This window comes from Neoarius graeffei, chromosome 16 (genome assembly GCF_027579695.1).
Source record: "Neoarius graeffei isolate fNeoGra1 chromosome 16, fNeoGra1.pri, whole genome shotgun sequence".
Taxonomy (NCBI): Eukaryota; Metazoa; Chordata; class Actinopteri; order Siluriformes; family Ariidae; genus Neoarius; species Neoarius graeffei.
In genome coordinates, this window is record NC_083584.1 from 23,072,802 (window position 1) to 23,100,160 (window position 27,359).

The 27,359-nt window shown below is 40.2% G+C and overlaps 1 protein-coding gene across 1 annotated transcript; it reads right to left on the reverse strand.

Moving 5' to 3' along the window:
• Nucleotides 1-16,245: 16,245 nt before the first annotated feature.
• LOC132900517 (cilia- and flagella-associated protein 20-like) lies at nucleotides 16,246-27,359 on the reverse strand. The gene is made up of 6 exons (XM_060942657.1): nucleotides 27,276-27,359; nucleotides 24,806-24,885; nucleotides 24,607-24,718; nucleotides 22,728-22,916; nucleotides 21,058-21,168; nucleotides 16,246-16,311 (listed from the first exon to the last, which is right to left on the reverse strand). The coding sequence occupies exons 1-5, from the start codon at nucleotides 27,357-27,359 to the stop codon at nucleotides 21,058-21,060; spliced, it is 576 nt and encodes a 191-aa protein (XP_060798640.1). The 3' UTR covers nucleotides 16,246-16,311.

Below are 27,359 nucleotides of genomic sequence, written 5' to 3' on the forward strand. Positions count from 1 at the left end.
CGTGATCTTTGGGCCCTTAGACGGCACTGTATCACATACAGGCATGCTTCTGTATTGGAAATCACAAAATGGGCTCAGGAATATTTCCAGAGAACATTATCTGTGAACATAATTCACCGTGCCATCCGCCGTTGCCAGCTAAAACTCTATAGTTCAAAGAAGAAGCCGTATCTAAACATGATCCAGAAGCGCAGACGTCTTCTCTGGGGCAAGGCTCATTTAAAATGGACTGTGGCAAAGTGGAAAACTATTCTGTGGTCAAACGAATCAAAATTTGAAGTTCTTTATGGCAATCAGGGACGCCGTGTCATTCGGACTAAAGAGGAGAAGGACGACCCGAGTTATCAGTGCTCAGTTCAGAAGCCTGCATCTCTGATGGTATGGGGTTGCATTAGTGCATGTGGCATGGGCAGCTTACACATCTGGAAAGACACCATCAATGCTGAAAGGTATATCCAGGTTCTAGAGCAACATATGCGCCCATCCAGATGACATCTCTTTCAGAGAAGACCTTGCATTTTCCAACATGACAATGCCAAACCACATACTGCATCAATTACAGCATCATGGCTGTGTAGAAGAAGGGTCCGGGTACTGAACTGGCCAGCCTGCAGTCCAGATCTTTCACCCATAGAAAACATTTGGCACATCATAAAACGGAAGATACGACAAAAAAGACCTAAGACAGTTGAGCAGCTAGAATCCTACATTAGACAAGAATGGATTAACATTCCTATCCCTAAACTTGAGCAACTTGTCTCCTCAGTCCCCAGACGTTTACAGACTGTTGTAAAGAGAAAAGGGGATGTCTCACAGTGGTAAACATGGCCTTGTCCCAACTTTGAGATGTGTTGTCATGAAATTTAAAAATCACCTAATTTTTCTCTTTAAATGATACATTTTCTCAGTTTAAACATTTGATATGTCATCTATGTTCTATTCTGAATAAAATATGGAATTTTGAAACTTCCACATCATTGCATTCCGTTTTTATTTACAATTTGTACTTTGTCCCAACTTTTTTGGAATCGGGGTTGTAAATTACTAATTACCTCTGCTAACTTTGTTGGAGGAGGTTATGTTTTCACCTCCTTTTGTTTGCTTCTTTGGCTTTTCCCAATGTAACTCAAAAAGTAGCAATCGGATTTTGATGAAATTTTGAGGAAAGGTGAGCCATGGGCCAAAAAAAAAAACCCGAAACAAAAAACAATTGATTAGATTTTGATTCAAATCCACGTGTGTATGTGGAGCTAGGATCCAGATATGTATGCAGATCGAGGAGGGTTTTTTTGTCTTTTCCCAACCTAATTCAAAAAGTACTGAATCAATTTTGATGAAATTTGGTGGACAGCTTTAATATTATCCTAGGTTCAAGTGATTTAATTTTGATGTTGAGAATATGTGGCTTGGCAGAGGAATGCGCTCTACCGAGTGTCCTTCTAGTTTGTTTATATTTTAGGAAATTACTGGTTGGTGAAAAAAAAAAAAAACACCAGCTGTGGTGGTTGGTCAAGAGTGTTTGTAGTAGGAAGTTTGATTACAGAAAGTGTTTTTGGTGATGATGTATGCCAAAAATATTAAAAACAGAATCCATAAATACCACAGTTAATTATAAAATAAAAAAAAAATGCAAACTGAACATGCTGAAAAACAATCACTTCATTTAAACATGCATAATTAAAAGTGGTCTTAAAATATTGCTCTTACTTTGCAATTAAGAAAAAAAAAAGATTAGGGTAAAAACTCTCTCATAAACGTGAAAAACGCAGTCTTATAATCTGTGTTTACACCAACGCTCACCTCCCTGTCCAGAGTTATATTCCACAGAGTGCCTGAACCTGTAACTTATGAAATGTTTTAGCATTCGTACCATTAATCACTGAAGGAACCGAGAACACTGTTTTCATTGAGCTTTCATTAGAAACCATGTCCTGTGGAGGGCCCGGAGAGCATGAATGAGACCACAGGAAATCTTATACCTTAAGGCAAGATTTAGGACACTCACAGACACCTGTTTAGTCTCACATAACCGGGATTAAAAGACATGATAGAGGAACAGGACAGGAAGAGTTTGAATATTACAGACACCTCAGGGCTGCTTTTAACAAGTCTGACACATTTTAAGATACTCCAGTTTATTGCTGAAAGAGACTGAAATAGCACTTAAAAAGGCATTACATGACAAGTTCCCAGAAAGAAAATGTTATTCTCACAGGAATAAGAATAGAAATAGATTTGAGACAGGTAACAAAGAAAGTTTTGATTTATTTTTAGATTTAGTGATCCTAAAGAATACATTGAGACAAACAAAAATGAGTAAAATATTATTGTTGATATACAGTAGGTGGCTACAATTAGACACATTAATGATCTTTAGGCCATTATAAAAATAGAAGTCTTTCAATGTATAAAATGTGCATGAATAATTACTCAAACTTCCACTGGGGGGAAAAAAAAAAAAGAGCTGATTCCTGATTACTTAGCGTATCATATCATGTGACACCGTTCCACAATTATCGACACCTTTGTCCAAGGTTATTGACACCCAGATGATTGTCAAAAAACAAAATACCACATACTGATGTTTAAGTTAAAAAAAACTGTTTTTATTTAAAATTTGTTTTACATAGACTTATATTTAGTCCAAAATTTCTTTTATCAGGGATCCCAGCAGTAATTGAAAAAAATAGAGGAATGTAAGAAACTATCAGCAGGGGTCAAGGGGGCTGCAAGCCCCCTGAAGCTGTTGAGATTTTAACATTTAAAGATGCTATAGAACACATTTTTTTACATAGATTTAACATAGAAAAGCAACAGAATTTAACAATAATGTGTATCTATTTGATGGCATATTTTGTAATCAATGACATAAGTGGCAAAAAAATTGTTATTTAGCTATAAAAATTAGATGAAAATGTAGCTTTGAAGAATATACTTCTTCTAACCCGGACACTGTTCCGCTATCTCTTTTATGGACGATAGCTTTTTTCCATGACATATTCAGGGCTGTGAAATTATAAATAAGAAATCCAAGGAAAGGGGGGGGGGGTCTGGGGGGCACAGCCCCCCAGTATAAGCTGGGGGTCTGGGGCCCGCAGGGCCCCAGACACCAAGCCATTTTAGGTGTTATATGGTGTATTCTGAGCATTTCCTGCAAGTAAAAAATTTATCTCAACAAGTAAATATTTGACTAGTCTTGGTCTTCATTTTGCCATATAAAATACCTATCAACAGTTTTCTCTTTTAAAATGAAAGATCCATGTAAAATACCTTGAAATATCTAATAAGTGCCTATGTATTTTATCTCTTAATCAAAATAAAAGTTAAAAAAAATGTGTAAATAACAATTTAAAGAAATGTTAATAAAAGAAAACTTTGATAGGCCTTTCAAAATGACTTTGTGAAAAATCATGCTCAATATTTAAGTGAGAGATACCTGTTGTCTTCCAAATTACACTTAATTCTTGTATTATGTCCTGGCTTTTTCCAAGAATCTGTCACAATGTCTCTTGTCTACAGAGCAAAAGTTTAAAAAAAAAAAAACTAATGTTTCTTATCTAATATATTATTTACATCTTTTCTTTTACTTCTGGCTCCTTCTATTCCTCTTTGCATCACTCCCAGCTATTTCTTTCAATTCATCTTTCAGTAAGGCTATTAGTTATTAGTTCTATAGTATTTGCATTCCTCTATTAAAGCTATTTACAAAATGTTCATAGTCTGTCAAACAGCATCTAATGAAAGTCTTTTCATTTTCTTTTCTTTAACACCATCTCTTTCAGTTTTGCAAACTTGTTCTTTTTCATCTTTTCCTTCAGTCTGTCTGTGTTCTTTTCTAGCCCTCTTTGCATCTCTCTCAAACACCTCCTTAGCTTTCCTTTTTGATGGCATCTTAACTATGCCTGATCTTGCACCCTGTAAGTACAAAATTCACGTACGCGGTGCCAGGTCACGCAATAGCTATTTTTAGCTCTGTCATTCGCAGTCAAGACGTGTTCCACGCTCAGCTGGCATAAAACTCCGCGAGTCCGGCTGTATTGAGCCGCCGGTCTCGTGCAAGGCGATTAAAACCGACTAGACCCCCCCCCCCAATGATTTAATGCAAAAAAAAAAAAAAAAAAGTTTTGTGAAGATGATATTTTTCGCGACAGAATCCGCGGAAATTTCACAGCCCTGCATATTGAATTAAGGTCAACGCATTAGAAACAAAAGCACGAACGGAGTTAAAACACATTTTCTAGCAAATGGGCGCAGCCATATTGTTTTCTCGTTCTATCGCATACAGTCTCGCAGTATTTACATCAATTTAACTTCCGAGTGTTCCCGAATGTCAACGAGAACAAATGAAGCTGACAAAAACATCGCTAAACAAGCAAACCAAATCAGAACATATTCTGCTGGTCATTTTACTTAAACAAACATATTTTTAACGGATATACAAGAGATTTAAAAAAAAAAAAAAAAAAAAAAAAACCACCACCACTTTGGCTAGAAAAATAGCGGAATTCCGCTAAATAGCGGACGTCTGGGATCCCTGTTTTATATAAATATATGGATGTAGGTGCTTATGTAAATGAGGAAGTACCGTAATTCTAATGTTTGTAAATAAATGAACTGATGTTTCACCTGCGTCAGAAAATCTTTGTGATACTTTAAGTATTTTCGTAGATCACATTTTGTTAATCATTCATTGTTGTTTGTATTAAATTCTAGTTTTGTAGTTTACCAATAAATATCAACAGGCAACTGACATTGTAACCGCATGAAACTCCAGGTCAAAGGTCGCATGTCATTCCTCGAACCAAAATATAAAATATCTACTGATATTGTAATATGTGGTAGATATTTACAACTAACTGCAAACAAATCTTTTCTGAATTGAATAGAAAATCTGAATATTTCAAGCATGTCATTTTTTATATGCTAGGAATTTAATTCTGGTCTAATTCTATTTATTGCAATAGGATTCCAAATACTCTATAAACATTCCATTCTGTTATGAATCAGAAAAAAAAATTATAAAATCACAGGACTTTTATTTTTTTAAAAAGTTCTTCATCTACTTCAACAATGTTACACAAAGATCGATCCATAACAGTTGTAAATGTCACTTAATTCCACAGGGTGTCGATAATGGTGGACACCGGTGAAAGTGATCACCATTATCGACACCTCACGTGACTTCTCAAACGCGCGTTTAGATACAAAATGGTGACTGTCAAATGCAAGAAAAAGAAACAAACTAGGTTTCGACAAGATCATGAAATATCTGAATTTGATCAGTAAAAACATGTGGATGATCTTTCCACCATGCTTACCTGCGATGATAACGTCCGGGTTTTCCTCAAATTGCTGATCGTGCTAAAAAAAATTCTCTCTCAGGTAACAAGCTATCATCAGACAACAAGATCAAAGGGTGAGGCGGGTCTTCTGGTTGATTAATTAACCAAAAATAATTGTTGTAACTGAAACTGACCTCTGTAAAATAGTTTTTATTGGTAAATCTGAAAAGGTGTTGATAATTATGGACTGTCGATAACTGTAGCTACTGCTCTATTTCATTAATTTTTTTCATCCAGTGAAGTTGATCTTAATAACATAAAAAACAAACCCATCTGTAATCCAGTGTCAGTGTTGATATAGTCATGATAATTACAAAGAAACAAATATATAATAATTTTATAAAAATTTGATCACTAGCAGTGCTATGTGTGGCAATGACCATAGTTTATGTTTAGTGAAAATATCTAAATATGAAGGTTTTAATGTAAACAGGAACAAAGGTGGTTAAGGTTAACAAACACAATCATGATTACACTGAGGATGGTGGATTTATTACTGATAAATGGAGCTGTCTATCTGTGGCGGTGCTCTGTCCTTTTGATGACACAGGGCTAGAAAACCTTGTACCACCACTGTCCAATCAGTCTCATTCTCTATCATCATCTCCCTTGTCCAGCACTGTTGCCAGGTCGGGGTCAATGTAGACCCTGTTGACCCACATCTCATTAATTGGAGCATAGTTTTACGCCCGATGCCCTTCCTGCCGCAGCCCTCCCATTTCCAGGCTTGGGAAACAACCATTCACACCTATGGACAATTTAGAGTAGCCAGTTAGCCTAACTACATGTATTTGGACTGTGGAGGAAACCCACACAGACATGGCGAGAACATGCAAACTCCACACAGAAAGACCCCCATCAGCCACTGGGCTCAAACCCAGAACCTTCTTGCTGTGAGGCGGCAGTGCTAACCACTACACCACCGTGCCACCCAGTCCTAGTGCCAGTCCCAAGCCCAGATAGACTGGGGAGGGTTGTGTCAGGAAGGGCATCCGGTTTAAAACCTGTGCCAAATCTAATATGTGGAATAGATCTGCTGTGGTGACCCCTAACAGGAGCAGCCAAAAGATGATGATATTTCATCTTTTGTTGTGGAACATTTGCTCAGAGTTCTCAGTAAAAATCAGGTGAAGGATAGCAGTGAGGTAGTGGAGTGAGAAAATGAGAGAGCCATCACCAACTTTGTGCAGGGGATAAACATGGAATCGAAAGACATGGGAGGTGAAAGACACATTTGCTTCTGCCTCCAGTGGTTACTCTCACTTCATGGTTGGTGAAATCTGACACTAATCACATCCTGTCTTCTTTGGTCCACATTGAGATCTCATATCTCATCTCATTATCTCTAGCCGCTTTATCCTGTTCTACAAGGTCGCAGGCAAGCTGGAGCCTATCCCAGCTGACTACGGGCGAAAGGCGGGGTACACCCTGGACAAGTCGCCAGGTCATCACAGGGCTGACACATAGACACAGACAACCACTCACACTCACATTCACACCTACGGTCAATTTAGAGTCGCCAGTTAACCTAACCTGCATGTCTTTGGACTGCGGGGGAAACCGGAGCACCCGGAGGAAACCCACGCGGACACGGGGAGAACATGCAAACTCCGCACAGAAAGGCCCTCGTCGACCATGGGGCTCGAACCCGGACCTTCTTGCTGTGAGGAGACAGCGCTAACCACTACACCACCGTGCCGCCCACATTGAGATATTCAGTAGCAAAACACAGTAGATCAAGGTAATGCAAACTCGAACAATTTGAAGAAGCATATGTATATTATTTAATTTGATATGACGATTACATAACATAATATTTCTCTGAATTTGTCCATAACATATTCCCAAATGTTCTCATCTCATTATCTCTAGCCGCTTTATCCTGTTCTACAGGGTCGCAGACAGACTACGGGCGAAAGGCGGGGTACACCCTGGACAAGTCGCCAGGTCATCACAGGGCTGACACATAAGACACAGACAACCATTCACACTCACATTCACACCTACGGTCAATTTAGAGTCACCAGTTAACCTAACCTGCATGTCTTTGGACTGTGGGGGAAACCGGAGCACCCGGAGGAAACCCACGCGGACACGGGGAGAACATGCAAACTCCGCACAGAAAGGCCCCCGTCGGCCATGGGGCTTGAACCCAGAACCTTCTTGCTGTGAGGCGACAGCGCTAACCACTACACCACCGTGCCGCCCTCCCCAAATGTTTTTAAGTAAATATTAAATACTCAGAGATATAAACTTGTGTATGCCTTGGGCCCAAAGGAGGAAAAAAATACAAATAATAGGTGCTGATGGGGGCACTTGGGTCGCTGATTTGATTCCTGGGACCGACAGGAAAAATGTGAGGGAAGTTGAGTGAATGAACAGTACTTTCCCCTCCCTCTGCATCATGGCTGAAATACCCTTCAGCAAGGCCCCTACCTGTTTTTTCAAGCCTTGCAGCCTCATTTGGGTTCTTTGGGTGTGTTGATGAACTAAACTAAAAATACAAATGGAGAAAAATTAAGATGACTGAATTATCCTCTCATTAGCCGCTTTATCCTTCTACAGGGTCGCAGGCAAGCTGGAGCCTTTCCCAGCTGACTACGGGCGAAAGGCGGGGTACACCCTGGACAAGTCGCCAGGTCATCACAGGGCTGACACATAGACACAGACAACCATTCACACTCACATTCACACCTACGGTCAATTTAGAGTCACCAGTTAACCTAACCTGCATGTCTTTGGACTGTGGGGGAAACCGGAGCACCCGGAGGAAACCCACGCGGACACGGGGAGAACATGCAAACTCCACACAGAAAGGCCCTTGCCGGCCCCGGGGCTCGAACCCAGGACCTTCTTGCTGTGAGGCGACAGCGCTAACCACTACACCACCGTGCCGCCCCCTGACTGAATTATGTCGTCAGTTTTATGTTACAGAGAGCACAAAGACCATTAAAAACTTCTACCCGGGTAGTATGGTAGGGCTGCAGTGCCAGCCTGAATGAAACCGGGCTCAAGTGAAGTGGCTCGTCAACAATCATCCGGTTAAAAACTCCAACATGCACCACGTAACTATAGGTGGTGGTGATTAGTGTGTAAGATATATATATACACACACAATTTCTTTCCTTTTTTTCCCTCAACATTTGTTAGAGACCATGTTTAACATTTCATATTTTACATATTTATATATTGACAACTTATTTCTTGATTTATCATCTTTCCTAACTGTATTTTTAAAAATATTACTCATTATTTATTTATCCATTTCTTTTTTTGGTAGCTTTTGCTGAAGGGAAGTTTATTCCTGTTTCCCAGCTCCCATCAGCACCAGTTATTTATTTATTTTTCTTTTAAATTTTTTTTTTGTCAAATTGTAATGTGTTTTTCTGTGCTGTAAAATCATTAAAAGTACCCCAACTACTCTCCAGGCACTGTAGCATAGCTGCCCACTGCTCTGTGTGTGTGTGTGTGTGTGTATTCACTGCTTCAGATGGGTTAAATACAGAGGAGGAATTTCACTGTGCTTGAGTGTACATGTGACCAAATAAAGGCTGCTTCTTCTTTTATTAAAACTTGACCAAATGTACTGTGAAATACTGCCCTCTAGTGTCTCCAGAGGGAAAAAAAAAACTATTACAGTCAAGTATAAGTAAAGGATAAATTCAGGTCTGTACAAAAGCCTGCTTTTAAGCCTCTGAATCTCAGGAAATGAACTGTCAGTGGAACAGTGTATCCTCAAAATGAAGACTACAGAGACTAAAGAGGGTGTGTAAAGTAAACCTTACCTTCCTGTCCTCCAGCACGGTGGTCTGTGGACACACTGGAACAATGTCGCCACCATCCTGATAGTTATAGGGTAGTCACACTAGAGGCGGAATGAGCCGGAATGAAAATTCTTCGTATATTCTGGGATATTCGACGTGCATTCTAAAAATTTTGACTGCATTCTGAGTGCATTCCAAACATTCGGGCCCATTCTTGTGGCCAGCCCAAATGTTTTGCTCATGCTCAAAACATTTGAGGTGCATTCGAAGAGGAGAAATATTGAACGGCATTCGAAGTGTATTCTAACTGCATTCTAAAAATATTCTTACGGCATTCCAACAGCATTCGAAACATTCTGATTGCGTTTGAGGGAAAAATCGAAATGGCAAGCCACTTCAAATCCTGCCAGAATGCCGTCGTAATGAAAATTATTCGTATATTCCAGGATATTCGAAGTACATTCTAAGTATTCAAGCTGCATTCTCTTTGAATTCTTAGACGTTCGAAACATATTCAGCGGCCATTCCGGGAGCGTTCTGACTGCATCGGAGATGAATTTGTACAGCAGTCGAGGCACCTTCTGACCAGACTTCAGGTGGTATTCAGGCAGCAATCGAACCGCACTCGTACGGCATTCGAAGTGCATTCTTAATATTCTTACTGCATTCTAGGTATTCCTACTGTGTTCCAACTACATTTGAACTGCATTCGAAAGCTAATACACCTGGAATGTGCAAGAATCATTCGAGGTGGGTTCAAAGCACATTCTAAGTATTCGAACGGCATTCTTACAAAGCTGTAAGAATGTTGGTCAGTTTGCAATTCCCGCCTGAATGTGGCACGAATTTCGACAAATTTTTCATTCTGGCTGGTTTTTGCTTGATTCCTGCTAATTCCGAATAAGTGTGACGGGGGCCTTACTTTTATCTATATCAGCCATGTGGTTAATTTCCCAAAGCATACAGGAATAAACAATTTCAACCACGGTGTTCAGTGCCATGTGAGCACCGACATACTCCATTTTAATCAACGTGGCTTTTTTTCCTCCAAGCTTCATAGTTACCAGATTTTATTTTGCAATTTGAAGCAATACGTGACACTCTTTTTACTGATATACAATTTTTTTCTGTAATAAAAGGGGGATAAATACATTTTGTACTTCCAAAAATGCAGTAACGCACATCAAATAAACATGTAAGACAAAATGTGCCGAGGACTTTTGCACAGTACTGTACTTTTTTGCAACAGAAAAGGTCCAAGTACCCAATCTATCTCCTTTCTTAGAGGATATAGCCCCGTCTAAGAAATACTTCATCTTTAAATTATAATGATTTTGTACTCTTGCCTGAGCATGCAGACTCTGTCTTGTGCATTTTATAAATCACCTTTCAGGCTCTCTCAATCTATAAACTTCAGACTGTTAAAGGTCACGTAGTGCTCTGATTATAGATTAAACTATTTCATCATCTGCATGCTTCCATGTGCTTCAACGTGCATTGCAGTCTCACCATTCTATGCAAGACAGATACATACACAGCATACTGTAGGCCAGAGGTGACAGAGCCATTCTTCAAAACCCGCCATCATTTCTCAGATCCAGCTCAGAGCACAGCTTATTAATGAACTCTAATGAAGTCCCTCAGGTGTGTCAGGAGCTGGAACAAAAATGTGGTCTGTAATGGACTACAGACCCCTTGCACTGACGTCATACTTACATTAGTAATCGTTGCTACCCTTGTCTTGGGGGACAAGCGAACTTTGTTTACATACTGAAGACAAGTGATGGAGAAGCTGTCAGACATCTGTACAACCCCGATTCCAAAAAAGTTGGGACAAAGTACAAATTGTAAATAAAAACGGAATGCAATGATGTGGAAGTTTCAAAATTCCATATTTTATTCAGAATAGAACATAGATGACATATCAAATGTTTAAACTGAGAAAATGTATCATTTAAAGAGAAAAATTAGGTGATTTTAAATTTCATGACACCACCACATCTCAAAAAAAGTTGGGACAAGGCCATGTTTCCCACTGTGAGACATCCCCTTTTCTCTTTACAACAGTCTGTAAACGTCTGGGGACTGAGGAGACAAGTTGCTCAAGTTTAGGGATAGGAATGTTAACCCATTCTTGTCTAATGTAGGATTCTAGCTGCTCAACTGTCTTAGGTCTTTTTTGTCGTATCTTCCGTTTTATGATGCGCCAAATGTTTTCTATGGGTGAAAGATCTGGACTGCAGGCTGGCCAGTTCAGTACCCGGACCCTTCTTCTACGCAGCCATGATGCTGTAATTGATGCAGTATGTGGTTTGGCATTGTCATGTTGGAAAATGCAAGGTCTTCCCTGAAAGAGACGTCATCTGGATGGGAGCATATGTTGCTCTAGAACCTGGATATACCTTTCAGCATTGATGGTGTCTTTCCAGATGTGTAAGCTGCCCATGCAACACACACTAATGCAACCCCATACCATCAGAGATGCAGGCTTCTGAACTGAGCGCTGATAACAACTTGGGTCGTCCTTCTCCTCTTTAGTCCGAATGACACGGCGTCCCTGATTTCCATAAAGAACTTCAAATTTTGATTCGTCTGACCACAGAACAGTTTTCCACTTTGCCACAGTCCATTTTAAATGAGCCTTGGCCCAGAGAAGACATTTGCGCTTCTGGATCATGTTTAGATATGGCTTCTTCTTTGAACTATAGAGTTTTAGCTGGCAACGGCGGATGGCACGGTGAACTGTGTTCACAGATAATGTTCTCTGGAAATATTCCTGAGCCCATTTTGTGATTTCCAATACAGAAGCATGCCTGTATGTGATGCAGTGCCGTCTAAGGGCCCGAAGATCACGGGCACCCAGTATGGTTTTCCAGACTTGACCCTTACACACAGAGATTCTTCCAGATTCTCTGAATCTTTTGATGATATTATGCACTGTAGATGATGATATGTTCAAACTCTTTGCAATTTTACACTGTCGAACTCCTTTCTGATATTGGTCCACTATTTGTCGGCGCAGAATTAGGGGGATTGGTGATCCTCTTCCCATCTTTACTTCTGAGAGCTGCTGCCACTCCAAGATGCTCTTTTTATACCCAGTCATGTTAATGACCTATTGCCAATTGACCTAATGAGTTGCAATTTGGTCCTCCAGCTGTTCCTTTTTTGTACCTTTAACTTTTCCAGCCTCTTATTGCCCCTGTCCCAACTTTTTTGAGATGTGTTGCTGTCATGAAATTTCAAATGAGCCAATATATGGCATGAATTTTCAAAATGTCTCAGTTTCAACATTTGATATGTTGTCTATGTTCTATTGTGAATACAATATCAGTTTTTGAGATTTGTAAATTATGCATTCCGTTTTTATTTACAATTTGTACTTTGTCCCAACTTTTTTGGAATCGGGGTTGTAGTTTGAAGGAAATTATAGGTAAAAAAGCTTAACTACTTGGATAATCCAAGTCAGAAAGATGCAAAGGATTGATGTATGCAGAATTAAGAGTTCTTAGCGGTTATGATCCGTATAAAATTCCTCAAAACGACTGGCGTGACGATGTAGATTTATGGCCTAGTGTTACATACATTGATGTTGGAATGTACCTTCTCACTGCATTCTCTGTTTTAATTAAAAAAAAAAAAAAAAAGGTTTGTTTACACTTGATAGTAAAACTTGGAGTCTGAGCAAACACATGTACAAAAAGCCCAGAAATGCCTCCTTACCCGGGCAAAAACGATACAGGATTCATCTTGTAGTGTCCTGATCCCCAGATCTTTAACCCAGCCACATATAAAAAGTTCCAAGCTCTTCCAGGTTTTCATCCATCTTGACTGTGCATTGGCCTCCAAACTGCGAAAATAGTCAAGAGACGGTTTCACTAGCTCCCTGCATAATGACAGCCAAATCAGTTTGCCAGACCACCACTTCATTCACCAGAAGTCAAGTTGATTTGTATAGCGCTTTTAACAATAGACATTGTTGCAAAGCAGCTTTACAGAATTTTAATGACTTTAAACATGAGCTAATTTTATCCCTAATCTATCCCCAATGAGCAAGCCTGTGGCGATGCTGGCAAGGAAAAACTCCCTCAGACAACATGAGGAAGAAACCTCGAGAGGAACCAAACTCAAATGGGAACCCATCCTCATTTGGGTGATAACAGACAACGTGATAACATTTTAACATGAAGTCAGTTTCGTTGATGTTATAAACTCTTCACTGATGGAAACTTGAGTCCAAAACTGTTCATGACAACTGCAGTCCTAAAGTTAGCAAGTCAACTGTCGTCCTCAGCCATCAAGTCCAAAATGTGACTTTCAACTGTCGATATGGGGCCATCCTCCACAGGAGCGATGTGATGAGACTCCAGCCAGACACAGGGCACCAGGATGGATCAGGCAGGTCCGAGGAGCAGAAGAGGTCCGCATCTCGATCCCAGGATTGACATGTAACTCAGAGGGAAGTAAACTCGCAAGCAAAAGGTCATGTGACTGAATACAACCTATAAGCTATTCCAGGTCTTCTTCCTCAGGGTAGTAAAACTCACTTTCGCTGTGAAGACTGTCGTTATCGCTATCCATGCTGTAAAATTAATGCTATTCTGGAAATGCTGGCAAATATTTATAAGATTTTTGATAATCTTATAAATAAATCTTATTAAAAAAAGATCAATATTGACAAAAAATGCTGCTATGTTTGTTGTTGTGAAAGAGCGAGTCACCAGAGGTCCATAACCGGGGTCCGTATCATAGGATATGGACCTGCTCGCCAGCCAATCAGAGCGCAGGATCTGATGGAAACCGGACCGTGAAAAAAATAAAAGACATTATGTTGCGAAGGAAAGGAAACGCAGGACCAAACTAATAAATATCGGCGGTCAGAGAGCACCTCGGTGTGATCAGCTGTTCGTTTAGCAACAGAATGATGTAACTGTCAGTGCATGGTCAAAGGTAAACCTATAGATGGCAGTAATGCAACACTGGATGCCAGCTGCCGTAAAACTCAAAAGAAGAAGGTGGTAAACCTGCGCATGCGCACACGGACTTCCTCTGTCTGCTTGACTGTGTGACGCGAGCGATTTCATGCATATTATTTGCTTGGGAATCCCCTCAAATTAAGTAACTTCCCAGCCACAGAATGGCCTGATATTTTTTTTTAGATATTACAGAAATAAACATCTATCACCATGACCAAATTTCAGAGAGAGCTAAATTCCACCGATTTTACAAAATCGAAAGGCCGTCTACTTTTAATACCTGTTTGAAGGAAGAACGGGACAAAATAACATCTGAAACACTTCAATACTCGGTGTCTTCAGTCCGTAAACATCTTTTAAGTGCTGTGAGAAGGAATGGCAACATTACAAAGTAGGAAATGCTTTACCATTACAATTTTTTTTAAATGTGTTATAAGAATCAAAATAAGTGGGAAAAAAGATGAAGTAAAACATATTTTAAAAGGCAAAAGTTTGCTACTGATCAACGTAGGGCTCAAGTTCCAAGTGTGAATGACTCACATTTGTGAACTGAAAATAAAGGTGGTGATCACCAGCCACCCTCGATGTGCAAGAACTCACAGGACACTGTTGATTTTGACGAGGACCACCAGTCGGGAAAGCTGTTCGTCTGCACAGGTGGGCGATGGCTTCATTGTCAAAACAAAAATCACTGGATGCACTGTGCGTCAGTGAGCCCCAGGATATCCAGACAAGGTCCAAATAGTCATGACCATGTTCTTTGCACTTGTTGAGCTCTTCATCTTTCGTACTCTCTCAGGAGCACAAACAAATGCAGAGCAGGCATTTTGTTTTTGGATTCTGAAGACATACCAAAAGGTTGGTCCAATTTACTCATCGTAGAAGAAGCAGCCGCCTTTATTTATTACATGCACACTCAAGCACAATGAAATTCGTCCTCTGCATTTAACCCATGTGAAGCAGTGAACACATGAATGCACACACAAGTGAGCAATGAGCACACACACATACCCAGAGTAGTAGGCAGCTATGCTACAGCACCCAGGGAGCAGTTAGGGGTTCGGTGCCTTGCTCAAGGGCACTTCAGCCCATGGCTGCCCCATGTTTACCTAACTGCATGTCTTTGGACTGTGGGGGAAACCGGAGCACCCGGAGGAAACCCACACAGACACGGGGAGAACATGCAAACTCCACACAGAAAGACCTCCATCGGCCACTGGGCTCGAACCCAGAACCTTCTTGCTGTGAGGCGACAGTGCTAACCACACCACCACCGTGATATTTCTGTGTTATTGTAATTATATTATGATGATGGACTGAACAATATATTATTGGGAATTTGGCCTCTGTGTCACCTCATATTTGTCCCCCAGTTAATCAGGAAGTCATGAATTATAGCTTGAAAGTTCCTACACCCTCCAATCAACTCAAATGGGAAACATGCTTCAGTTACACTGTGTTCACCATCATTTCCGGGGTACCAAGAATAGTGTTGCGTGTTTTTGTTGAAAATTTTCTTGATGAGGGATTTGGTTTTCTCTGAATAAATTTATTTCAATTAAAGGTTGGATTTCTCTCATTTTTATTTTTTCTTCAGTGTGAGATGAAGTGACTTCACCAAAAGGTGGATTCCCCCCCCCCAACCCTTTTTACTGATCCTTACAAGAGGCAGCAGTCTCGGTTCCTCCGGCAAGCATCACCATGGGGTCTCTATGGCTGATGAAGCGAGCGCCGTCTCTGATGGTGTGGTATAGGCAGTGGACACAGCATGGATGGATCCCTTGATGCTGATGTGACTGACGGCCATGTTGACCACTTTATATTCATCTGGCTCCAGGGCCACGATCCTGCTCTCTCCAGCGATCAGACGCTCCCAAGGCAGAGCTGTCCCCATCCCTGGTGGAGACACAGATCCAATTCTGGTAACGACCACTCTCCGGAGACATTCAGTCAGGCTATGTTCACTGTTATGCCTCTCAAAAGTTTGTACATCCTTGCAGGTCAGCACTCTGGTGTACTGCCTGACAGGCAGCTTCTACCAACACAGCAAAGACATCTCACCTCTGAGACCCTGGAAGTTATAAACTAACCCAAAACATATGAATATGTTGATTGTATTTTATTAACTTGCTGAAAAAATATTTTAAAAATGGTCAAACCTACCATCTTTTTTTTGCTATTCTGTCTCTTCAAAGAAACGTATGTTAATCTTTTTTCCATCTTCTTTTTCTGTTAAAAAAAAGACGAAAATTACATTTTTAAATTTTAGCCTCTGTGATGGGCATATCAGGTAAAAACCTGATTGCAGTCCAAATTGTTTGAAACTGCTGTCACTGAATTCAGAATTGAATGCAGAACAACATACTTTTTACAGAATTAAAATATGTTTATCCGTTGTTGAGATATTACTAATCAAAGATTGAAAAAATGGCTTAATTTTTAGAAAACTGCCGTAATCCAAAATGGGCCTCATTAGCCAATGAGATCAAATGTTTTTTCTTCATAATTTTTCTATTTTTCAGGATATTTACATGGAAATTGGCAGGAACACAGATGGGTGTATACTGAATACACAGTTTGAAAAATTAGTAAAAACAAATTATGCAAATTAGTATTTAATTAGTATGAATTATGCAGATTAGGTAAAACCGTTAAATTGGTACACTCTTCTTCAAAGTTTCACCAAATGGCTTTATTTGTGCAATATAAATCTGATCTTAACTCTCATTGATACATCACAAAGAAGGAGAAATCAATGTTAATTACAATTATAAAATATGCATAAATAAGCATCGAATGTCATTCACATCCATTCTCTATCAAAATAAAAAATGAATAAAAAATTATTTCTAATCCCCTCTTTGTGCTCTGTAGGCCTTTGTATTGCTAAGTAGGGCCTACTAGTGTTTATATGAAAGAATATTAATTGATTTTATTTTGATTAATATTCCCTGCTTTCAAGGCGAACCTCGAAAAAAACATGTGATCCACATCCAATAAACAATTCACATTAATTGAATTGAAATTGACACTTGCGTTTCTGACTTCTGGTTTTTTAAAAATATCATTCCGACCGATAAGAGCTCAATATCTCATCTCATCTCATCTCATTATCTCTAGCCGCTTTATCCTTCTACAGGGTCGCAGGCAAGCTGGAGCCCATCCCAGCTGACTACGGGCGAAAGGTGGGGTACACCCTGGACAAGTCGCCAGGTCATCACAGGGCTGACACATAGACACAGACAACCATTCACACTCACATTCACACCTACGGTCAATTTAGAGTCACCAGTTAACCTAACCTGCATGTCTTTGGACTGTGGGGGAAACCGGAGCACCCGGAGGAAACCCACGCGGACACGGGGAGAACATGCAAACTCCACACAGAAAGGCCCCCGCCGGCCCCGGGGCTCGAACCCAGGACCTTCTTGCTGTGAGGCGACAGCGCCAACCACTACACCACCGTGCCGCCCCAGAGCTCAATATTTTTCATCAAAACAACTACAGTTATACTCTAAAACAGGGGTCACCAAACTACGGCCCGCGGGCCAGATCCGGCCCGCCACCCCCCTTTGACCGGCCCCCCAGCCCCTCTGCCCCCCATCACTTGAACTGGCCCTATGAGGCAATCCCCAAAAGTGGTCATGGCCTATTTTTTTAAATTGCTTTTTGGCAAATAATAACATGTCTGCATCTTGTATTTTGTTGATTTTATCAATTAAAATTGATATTTAGTTATAAAATGAACTATTCATATTTTCCGAATTTTCGTCATATGCTCGCGATCAAACAGTGACAGGCAGCGCATGCGCAGAGAACTGTCAGTGTTCAGGACAGCAAAATGGCTAGCGGTCAGTGAAAAGCTGACAGAGAGTGCAGAGTTTTTAAAGAACAGTGGACCACCGATTATTTTTTCATTCAGTGTAAGGACCGTGCAGTTTGTCTTGTATGTAAAGAAAGTGTGCCAGTTTTCAAAGAATATAATCTGCGTCGTTACTACGAAACCCGCCACAAAGAGTATGCTAGTTTGCGAGGGCAAACAAGAAAAGACAGGATTCGGAGGATGAAATGCGGACTGGCTGCACAACAGAATGTATTCTTTCACCAAACCCAGATCAACCAGGCTGCTGTCTGAGCTAGCTATAAGGTAGCTCACCTACTAGCTACCCACGGAAAGCCGTTTACTGATGGGGACTTTGTTAAAGTATGCATGCTTGCTGTGGCCGAGGTGGTGTGTCCCGACAAGAAGGATGCGCTCAATGCGGTGAGTCTCTCCGCACCTACTACGACCAGGCGAACCGAAGATTTGGGGGACAACGTGTATGACCAGCTGAATGAGAGAGCGTCAGAATTCGAGTTTTTTGCTTTGGCCATGGATGAGAGCAATGACGTGCAGGACACAGCACAACTGCTGTGATCTATTGATCTATTGCTCATATTATTATAATTTCACTGTTTTTTAAAATGTATTTATTTTATAGGCCTATTTATTTGACCTTTATTAAGTGCTGCATACAATTATTATTTATATTATTAATAATATCAACAGGCCTACCTACAATTTATAATTTTCCACTCACCTTTGCCAGTGTCAATCACCGGCAGTGTCAATCATAGGCAGATGTTTCTTACCTTGACAGCTTTGATATTATTTTTATTAGAAAATAAATAAATGGAATATCAGTGGTATTTCAAATTAAAACAAAGTGTGAAGACTTGATTACTACTTTTGCAAACCACTAGTAAAGATAAACAAATATGTGCCAGGAATCAAGTGTTGATATAGTAGTATGGATATAGTAGTGGGGATGGCCGTGCCAGGCTAGTAATCTCTACTACACAATGAGGCCTGCTGGTGGTCATATTTGTCTGGGTCATACAATTCTATGTGATATAGCTGACCCGACCCCGGCCCCCATCACAGTCAGGAACGACAATGTGGCCCCCAGAGAAAAAAGTTTGGTGATCCCTGCTCTAAAATATAGTTATTTATTGACATGAATCAGTTTGATTTTAAAAAATAAGTAGGTAAAGCTACGAAAACTCACTTCAAAGTATCCCGTGAATCATAACATCAAAACTAGCTGATGGAAATTTTTGTTGAATACTTCATCAAAAACAGTGAGTGTCACGGAGTGAGCCGTGACGCTCGCGGACACACACCTTCACACACACACACACACACACACACACACACACACACACACACACACACACACACCTCTCAGGCAGCAATCTGCCGGCAACGTTCAAACATCTTGGCTGACCTGTCGCTGTGAGTTGCACTTCATTTCCATTACTGTTTTCTGTATGGGTATTACTGGTTTTCAAGCATTTCATACTTCACCGTTTGCCATAGTTTTTAACGAGAGCAGCATCTGTTACGAGCGCAGGGAAAGGCCTACCGGCATTCTAGTAACATTTGTTTGGCTCCACTCATATGTAAAACGCATCACACATTTCTAAGCATTTTCATCTCCCATCTGTTAAGCATTGTCTATGGTCTAGGAAACACACGTACAAACCGGTTATTTCTAACGTCAAGCTTATTTAGTTCTAGCATTTTTATAACACAAAATAGTTCTTAGTAACTCATCACGCGAACTCCACATACTTCCTGTTTGTTGCGAGAAACCGAGGGACTGTACCACTGGCTTGTTATGGAGGTGTTTTGCGGGTGTTTGGTAGAACGGACTATTTTAACGGGGGTGTTTTACTGGTGTTGGGGAAACATGTATTTTACTATGCACTGAAGGGTTTTTGGTTAATGAAAATTATTTTGGATGTTTGTATATTTTGTGTTTGTTTCTTTAAATTGTTATTTTGTATTTAGGATGTCATTATTTAGTTGACTGATTAATTTTGCAATTTGGGCTTAACTGTGGGCGGGGCTGCGGGTATGTAAGCTCTGCAGTAGCTCCAGAGCCTCAGTTGTGGTTGGAACGTCTTGTTTGAAGGTACTGTGGTTTGGCTGACTAATACTTTTGTTCAGGGTCTTTTTGATTTAGTCTGGCAAACTTGAAGCCTCTTTATTTTTGTGTTTTCTTATTTTGTTTGTATAGTTTTCTTTTTGGCAATTTGAACCTTTGGTTGGCGCACTGTAAATATTTGCACTATTTTAAGAAAAGTTTTGAAAATAGAAAAAATAAAAAATATATTTTTGGAGGAAGAAGTTTTCCGGCTCTCTGTCTACTCCACCGCCGTCCATCCTTGCAACAGTGAGAGCGAGAGAACATCCTTATAAAAGTTCTCTGATTGACATTCACGAGTAATCCAGTCGGAAACCGATCAGGAGAGAGAGAGCTTGAGCGCTTTCCCGTGACTCAAAAAACACTGTCAGTTTCCCGATGTCACGCGAGCAGAAAGTGTTGTACCAACTTCAATCTGCTGTTACTCCCAAAATACTGAACAGATATTAATGAGATCAATTTCTTTGGAAAGCAGAAATTAAAAGCTTTTTAATGATAGTATTCATGATAAAAATATTCAAGAGTTAAGCAGTGACAGATTTGGAAACTTAGATGAGCATCTGCATGGACAATTTTCACAGCATGGCCAGTGAGTGTCTGATATGCCTACCTGGGAGACACTTTTGTCCTGATGACTGTAAAACTGCCCTTGTATAGTCACTATACCATAATTGTGAACAGGAACCTGTTTCACAGATGTTCCACAAAATAACTATATATGGTTAAAGAGTACATAGTATCTTTCTCTAATAAATAAAAAAAATTGCAATCACAAATCATTTGAATTCCTGTGGTCCTTGATAAGAGCAATAAAACACTGTTAAGGAAAACTCAACTTCAGACTAGTTAACAGCTGCGTTTCACCACTCCGTTGTTGATTATTTTCTCATAACAGCACACCTCCATGTGTTTTATTCCTTTTCTATTGTGCTTGTTGAACAAAATAATGTGCAAAATGTATATACCGGAGAAAAAATATATGTCATGCTTGTGAACATGCACTCACCTATGCTTTGTTTTGTACCGGCAAATAGAGTTTAAAATCTGCCGGGAGCTCATCCTCCCCATACAGCCGATCAGAAAAGTACACTCTTCTAATGCGACAGCTTGCGTGGATCTGAAAGATGATTGGACAGGTCATTAATATGTAGCATATACAGTGGTGCTTGAAAGTTTGCGAACCCTTTAGAATGTTCTATATTTCTGCATAAATATGACCTAAAACATCATCAGATTTTCACACAAGTACTAAAAGTAGATAAAGAGAACCCAGTTAAACAAAAATATTATACTTGGCCATTTATTTATTGAGGAAAACGATCCAATATTACATATCTGTGAGTGGCAAAAGTATGTGAACCTCTAGGATTAGCAGTTCATTTGAAGGTGAAATTAGAGTCAGGTGTTTTCAATCAATGGGATGACAATCAGGTGTGAGTGGGCACCCTGTTTTATTTAAAGAACAGGGATCTATCAAAGTCTGATCTTCACAACACATGTTTGTGGAAATGCATCATGGCACGAACAAAGGAGATTTCTGAGGACCTCAGAAAAAGCGTTGTTGATGCTCATCAGGGTGGAAAAGGTTACAAAACCATCTCTAAAGAGTTTGGACTCCACCAATCCACAGTCAGACAGATTGTGTACAAATGGAGGAAATTCAAGACCATTGTTACCCTCCCCAGGAGTGGTCGACCAATAAAAATCACTCCAAGAGCAAGGCATGTAATAGTCGGCGAGGTCACAAAGGACCCCAGGGTAACTTCTAAGCAACTGAAGGTCTCTCTCACATTGGCTAATGTTAATGTTCATGAGTCCACCATCAGGAGAACACTGAACAACAATGATGTGCATGGCAAGGTTGCAAGGAGAAAGCCACTGCTCTCCAAAAAGAACATTGCTGCTCGTCTGCAGTTTGCTAAAGATCACGTGGACAAGCCAGAAGACTAGGTTGTGGTAGTATCATGGTTTGGGCCTGCTTTGCTGCATCTGGGCCAGGATGGCTTGCCATCATTGATGGAACAATGAATTCTGAATTATACCAGCAAATTCTAAAGGAAAATGTCAAGACTTCTGTCCATGAACTGAATCTCAAGAGAAGGTGGGTCATGCAGCAAGACAATGACTCTAAGCACACAAGTCGTCCTACCAAAGAATGGTTAAATAAGAATAAAGTTAATGTTTTGGAACGGCCAAGTCAAAGTCCTGACCTTAATCCAATTGAAATGTTGCGGAAGAACCTGAATTGAGCAGTTAATGTGAGGAAACCCACCAACATCCCAGAGTTGAAGCTGTTATGTATGGAGGAATGGGCTAAATTTCCTCCAAGCCAGTGTGCAGGACTGATCAACAGTTACTGGAAATGTTTAGTTGCAGTTATTGCTGCACAAGGGGGTCACACCAGATACTGAAAGCAAAGGTTCACATACTTTTGCCACTCACAGATATGTAATATTGGATCATTTTCCTCAATAAATAAATGACCAAGTATAATATTTTTGTTTCATTTGTTTAACTGGGTTCTTTTTATCTACTTTTAGGACTTGTGTGAAAATCTGATGATGTTTTAGGTCATATTTATGCAGAAATATAGAAAATTCTAAAGGGTTCACAAACTTTCAAGCACCACTGTAAATACTCTAATACAAATGGATTTTTCATTTCATTTCATTTAACCTGAACTCGCAATGCCTCGATGTAGTTGGTGCCATAAGCTCGCTGTGTGAAGTCGGCCAGGTTGAACTGGATCTGGTTCCAGCCGTTGTCCAGCCGCATTGGCATGGTACAGATGAAAGGCTTCACCCGGATAGTGCTGTGGTAGTTACTGGCTCTGAATCGCCGCCGCAAGTTTTTATCATCCAACACCTGAAACAGGACAAACAAGCAGCTATGAGATAATCCACCGCAACGTGGAACCATCAGGGTCTTCTAGGCCTTCAGAGAAGGCCCAAACATATCAGCATTTCAAATGTTATATGCATTTAATTTCTTTCATGATAATTATTCTTGTCTAATTTTAATTTGGCCTCATTTTATATTAAATTCACTTCAGAAATGAAAGGGTTACTGTCCTGAAAACATTAAAATTGAGTTATCCAATGAGATTGTTTTTGTTTGTTGTCTCTAGCCCATACGAAAAAGAACAGTAAAGAACTTATAAGAGTTTACCACTGTCTTAGTAGTAAATCCTTATAAATATAAAGATAAATCCTTATAAGGATTTATAAATAAATATATATGCCATGTATGATTTACTCCTGAAAGTGGCCCATTTTGCATTTTCCTCATACAAATTTTTTATGAAAATCTAGTATGTATGAAGTGAACATTGTGCATGGTTTTTACAGATAATGTGTATGATGAATTACACCGTCTTTGTATGCTTCATGTAATGTTTGTAGTTTTAAATTATATTTTACAGTTTAAAATGTACATGCCTTTTATATGTAAATCCACATATGTTTGTGTTGGATTTACATATAAAAGGCATGTACATTTTAAACTGTAAAATATAATTTAAAACTACAAACATTACATGAAGCATACAAAGACGGTGTAATTCATCATACACATTATCTGTAAAAACCATGCACAATGTTCACTTCATACATACTAGATTTTCATAAAAAATTTGTATGAGGAAAATGCAAAATGGGCCACTTTCAGGAGTAAATCATACATGGCATATATATTTATTTATAAATCCTTATAAGGATTTATCCTTATATTTATAAGGATTTACTACTAAGACAGTGGTAAACTCTTATAAGTTCTTTACTGTTCTTTTTCGTATGGGAGGCTGAGAAGAGTTTAGAGCTGCTCACTCATTGGTTAGGACTTCATTGCCGGGACAGAAGGCCATGGCAGTCTATGTTTAGGCAGGAAGTGACAGATGAATTAACCAATCAGATTTTGATTTATAGTGGGAGGGATAAAAAAAAAGTCCCTCTCGAAGGCCAACACGAGCTTAACCGCGAGTCGGTGCCGTTAGCGCAGCAGTGAAATCACCTTCCAGCTGGTGTAGCGTTCATCAGAAGTATTAGCGAATGCTAATAAAGCAGTCAAGCCAGTGCTATCGAGAGCAAATAGCACAGGCTAACAACCGAGAAACTAAGATTTCTGCCTCCAGACTCTTCTTCCACACACACACCACAGTATTTTTCACTCAGACTTAAGTATTCATTTCTCTCTGTAATTTACTTAGTAACTTATAAAATGAACATTGACAGCTACACACAACAGAGCGACCTGGCAGCCTGCCCCTAATCCCTTGGAAAATCCTTTGCTGTGTTGCTTTTTTGGTGTCTGGCTAAGTTTTGGTTGAGCTGAAGTCCCAGCTCTAATAGTAACGGTTCGCCACTGATACACCATGCTCTTGAACAAATAGGTCAGTCAGTACTGATTGTAGCCCTTCAGTTTCTACTGAAATGGAAAATGGGTCATCTCTCTTTTCCCTGCATCTATTAAAGGAAAGTGAGCACCACTGGGCAGAGGTTGTTTGGTTGGCGGATCATTGTTTGGTGGGGTTGGAGTGTGTGGCTTGATGTATCTTTACCTGAACTTCAAATGTGAAATATTTTTTCAGATTCTTGACGACCATAACAAGGAATGGAAGTCTGATGCCCAAGGATTTCTGTGGATCTGCAGGGCATGTGATGTAGGTCGTGCTGTGGAAGTGAGTGGGAAAGTAATTAGACAAATCTTAATGAATGAATGAAAAGGAACCTGAGGCTCAGCTATACGTTATTGCTTACTTGACATTGGCTCCTTCCACCTCAAGCACCAACGACTGGATGTCTTCATCCGTAATCCGCTTTATATGTCCATTGTTCACCTGCAAATACAGTTTTACCAGAGTTATTCCAAGCGTCCTGGCTTTTATTCAATCGCTCCACTTAATTTAGACAGTTAAAGCTGTACTGCCTTTCAGATTTTAAGTGTAGGTCATAAAAATAATTTTCCATGACACCCAATTATTTCTGTTTAGTGAACCGAAACCTACTGAATTTGAATCACAGACTTCCAATTTTATTCTTTTTAAAAAAAATAGAATTAATTAATTTAGGGCCACATGGCCCTAAATTCTCTGCTATTTTTTCCTGCTTCACCATGACCCAATTCAAATTACTACATCATGCATCATGTGGTGGGCTTTCCCTGTTCGCGCAAGGCATTGTGGGATACAAATTTGAAACAGGAGAGAAAAATGGAGGACGTGAGTGTGCGAATGAAACATGAAAGACCGACTACAGTAACGGAAAGCGAGAAGACAAGATGGTATATTGTGAAGGAAAGGAAACGCAGGACCAAACTAATAAATATCGGAGGTCAGCGAGCACCTCGGTGTGATCAGCGGTTTGTTTCGCGACAGAATGATGTAACTATCAGTGCACAGTCAAGGTAAACCTGCGCATGTGCATACGGACTTTCTCGGACAGACAGTCAGGTCGACAGACGGATAGATAGACAGATAGATATAGACAGACAGACAGGTCGACGGACAGTCAGACAGTCAGGTAGACACAGATAGACAGTCAGACAGCTAGATCTAGATAGACAGCTACAGCCAGACAGCTAGATACAGATAGTCAGACAGACATCTAGACAGCCAAATACAGACATCCAGCCAGACATAGCCAGCCAGCCACATACAGACAGACACAGACAGCCAGATACACACAGACAGACAGACAGATACAGACAGAGACAGATACAGACAGACACACAGCCAGATACAGACAGACAGACAGACAGATACAGCCAGACAGACACAGCCAGATACAGCCAGACAGACAGCCAGATACAGACAGCCAGATACAGACAGACAGCCACAGACAGCCAGCCACAGACAGACAGACAGATCCAGACAGCCAGCCAGCCAGATACAGCCAGACACAGTCAGCCAGCCAGATACAGCCAGACACAGTCAGACAGCCAGAGACAGACAGACACAGTCAGACAGCCAGATACAGACAGACACAGTCAGACAGCCAGATACAGTCAGACAGCCAGATACAGACAGACACAGTCAGACAGCCAGATACAGACAGACACAGTCAGACAGCCAGATACAGACAGACACAGTCAGACAGCCAGATACAGACAGACACAGTCAGACAGCCAGATACAGACAGACACAGTCAGACAGCCAGATACAGACAGACACAGTCAGACAGCCAGATACAGACAGACACAGTCAGACAGCCAGATACAGACAGACACAGTCAGACAGCCAGATACAGACAGACACAGTCAGACAGCCAGATACAGACAGACACAGTCAGACAGCCAGATACAGACAGACACAGTCAGACAGCCAGATACAGACAGACACAGTCAGACAGCCAGATACAGACAGACACAGTCAGACAGCCAGATACAGACAGACACAGTCAGACAGCCAGATACAGACAGACACAGTCAGACAGCCAGATACAGACAGACACAGTCAGACAGATATAGACAGACAGTCAGACAGATATAGACAGACAGTCAGACAGCCAGATACAGACAGTCAGTCAGACAGATATTGACAGACAGTCAGACAGACAGATATAGATCGTCAGACAGTCAGATAGATAGACAGTCAGATAGTTAGACAGACAGACAGACAGATAGATATAGATTGACTAACTGTCTGACATAGTCAGTGTCGTGGTGGTGGTGTGTGTGTGTGTGAGTGAGAGATGCTGGTGAGTGTATTACAACTACAGGACTAATAACAATGAAAATAAACACATTAAAAAGGGAAAGAAGGAATAAACATTGAGCGTGCAGGTGTCTTCAAGTCCCATCACACTCTGAATCAGAATTGGAATAGGAACCGAGTTGATTGCCAAGCAGGCATAGGATTTTTTTATCCTAGTATATACCTAGTATGTGAAATCCCAGTATATGAATCCTCATTTACTAGGAGTTTTTTTTTAAATGGTTGGTGCTTGAAGAATTAAGATAAAGTAATTTAAATGTAGACAAAACTAGTGATATAAATTAAAAATTTAAAAATGAACATGAATTTAAAATATACAAATTTGAAAAAGAGAACTATTTAAGGAGGATGTGTATGGGTTACAATGCGCCTGAGGTCCTAAACCCAGATTCGGACTTAAAGTCTCCATGTTGCCATTTCTGTCTCTTTAGCTGTCCATGTCAGTCAGTAACTGATCAGTTCAGACTCACTAAATTAACTGACAGTTATTCGGTACAGGAGTGAAAGATGCTTACCTCTTTATCCCAGATTTGCAGAGGTTTGCTCCCAATGCTGTATAAAATGGACAAGCATCCGCTTTGAAATGTATTCTTAAACAT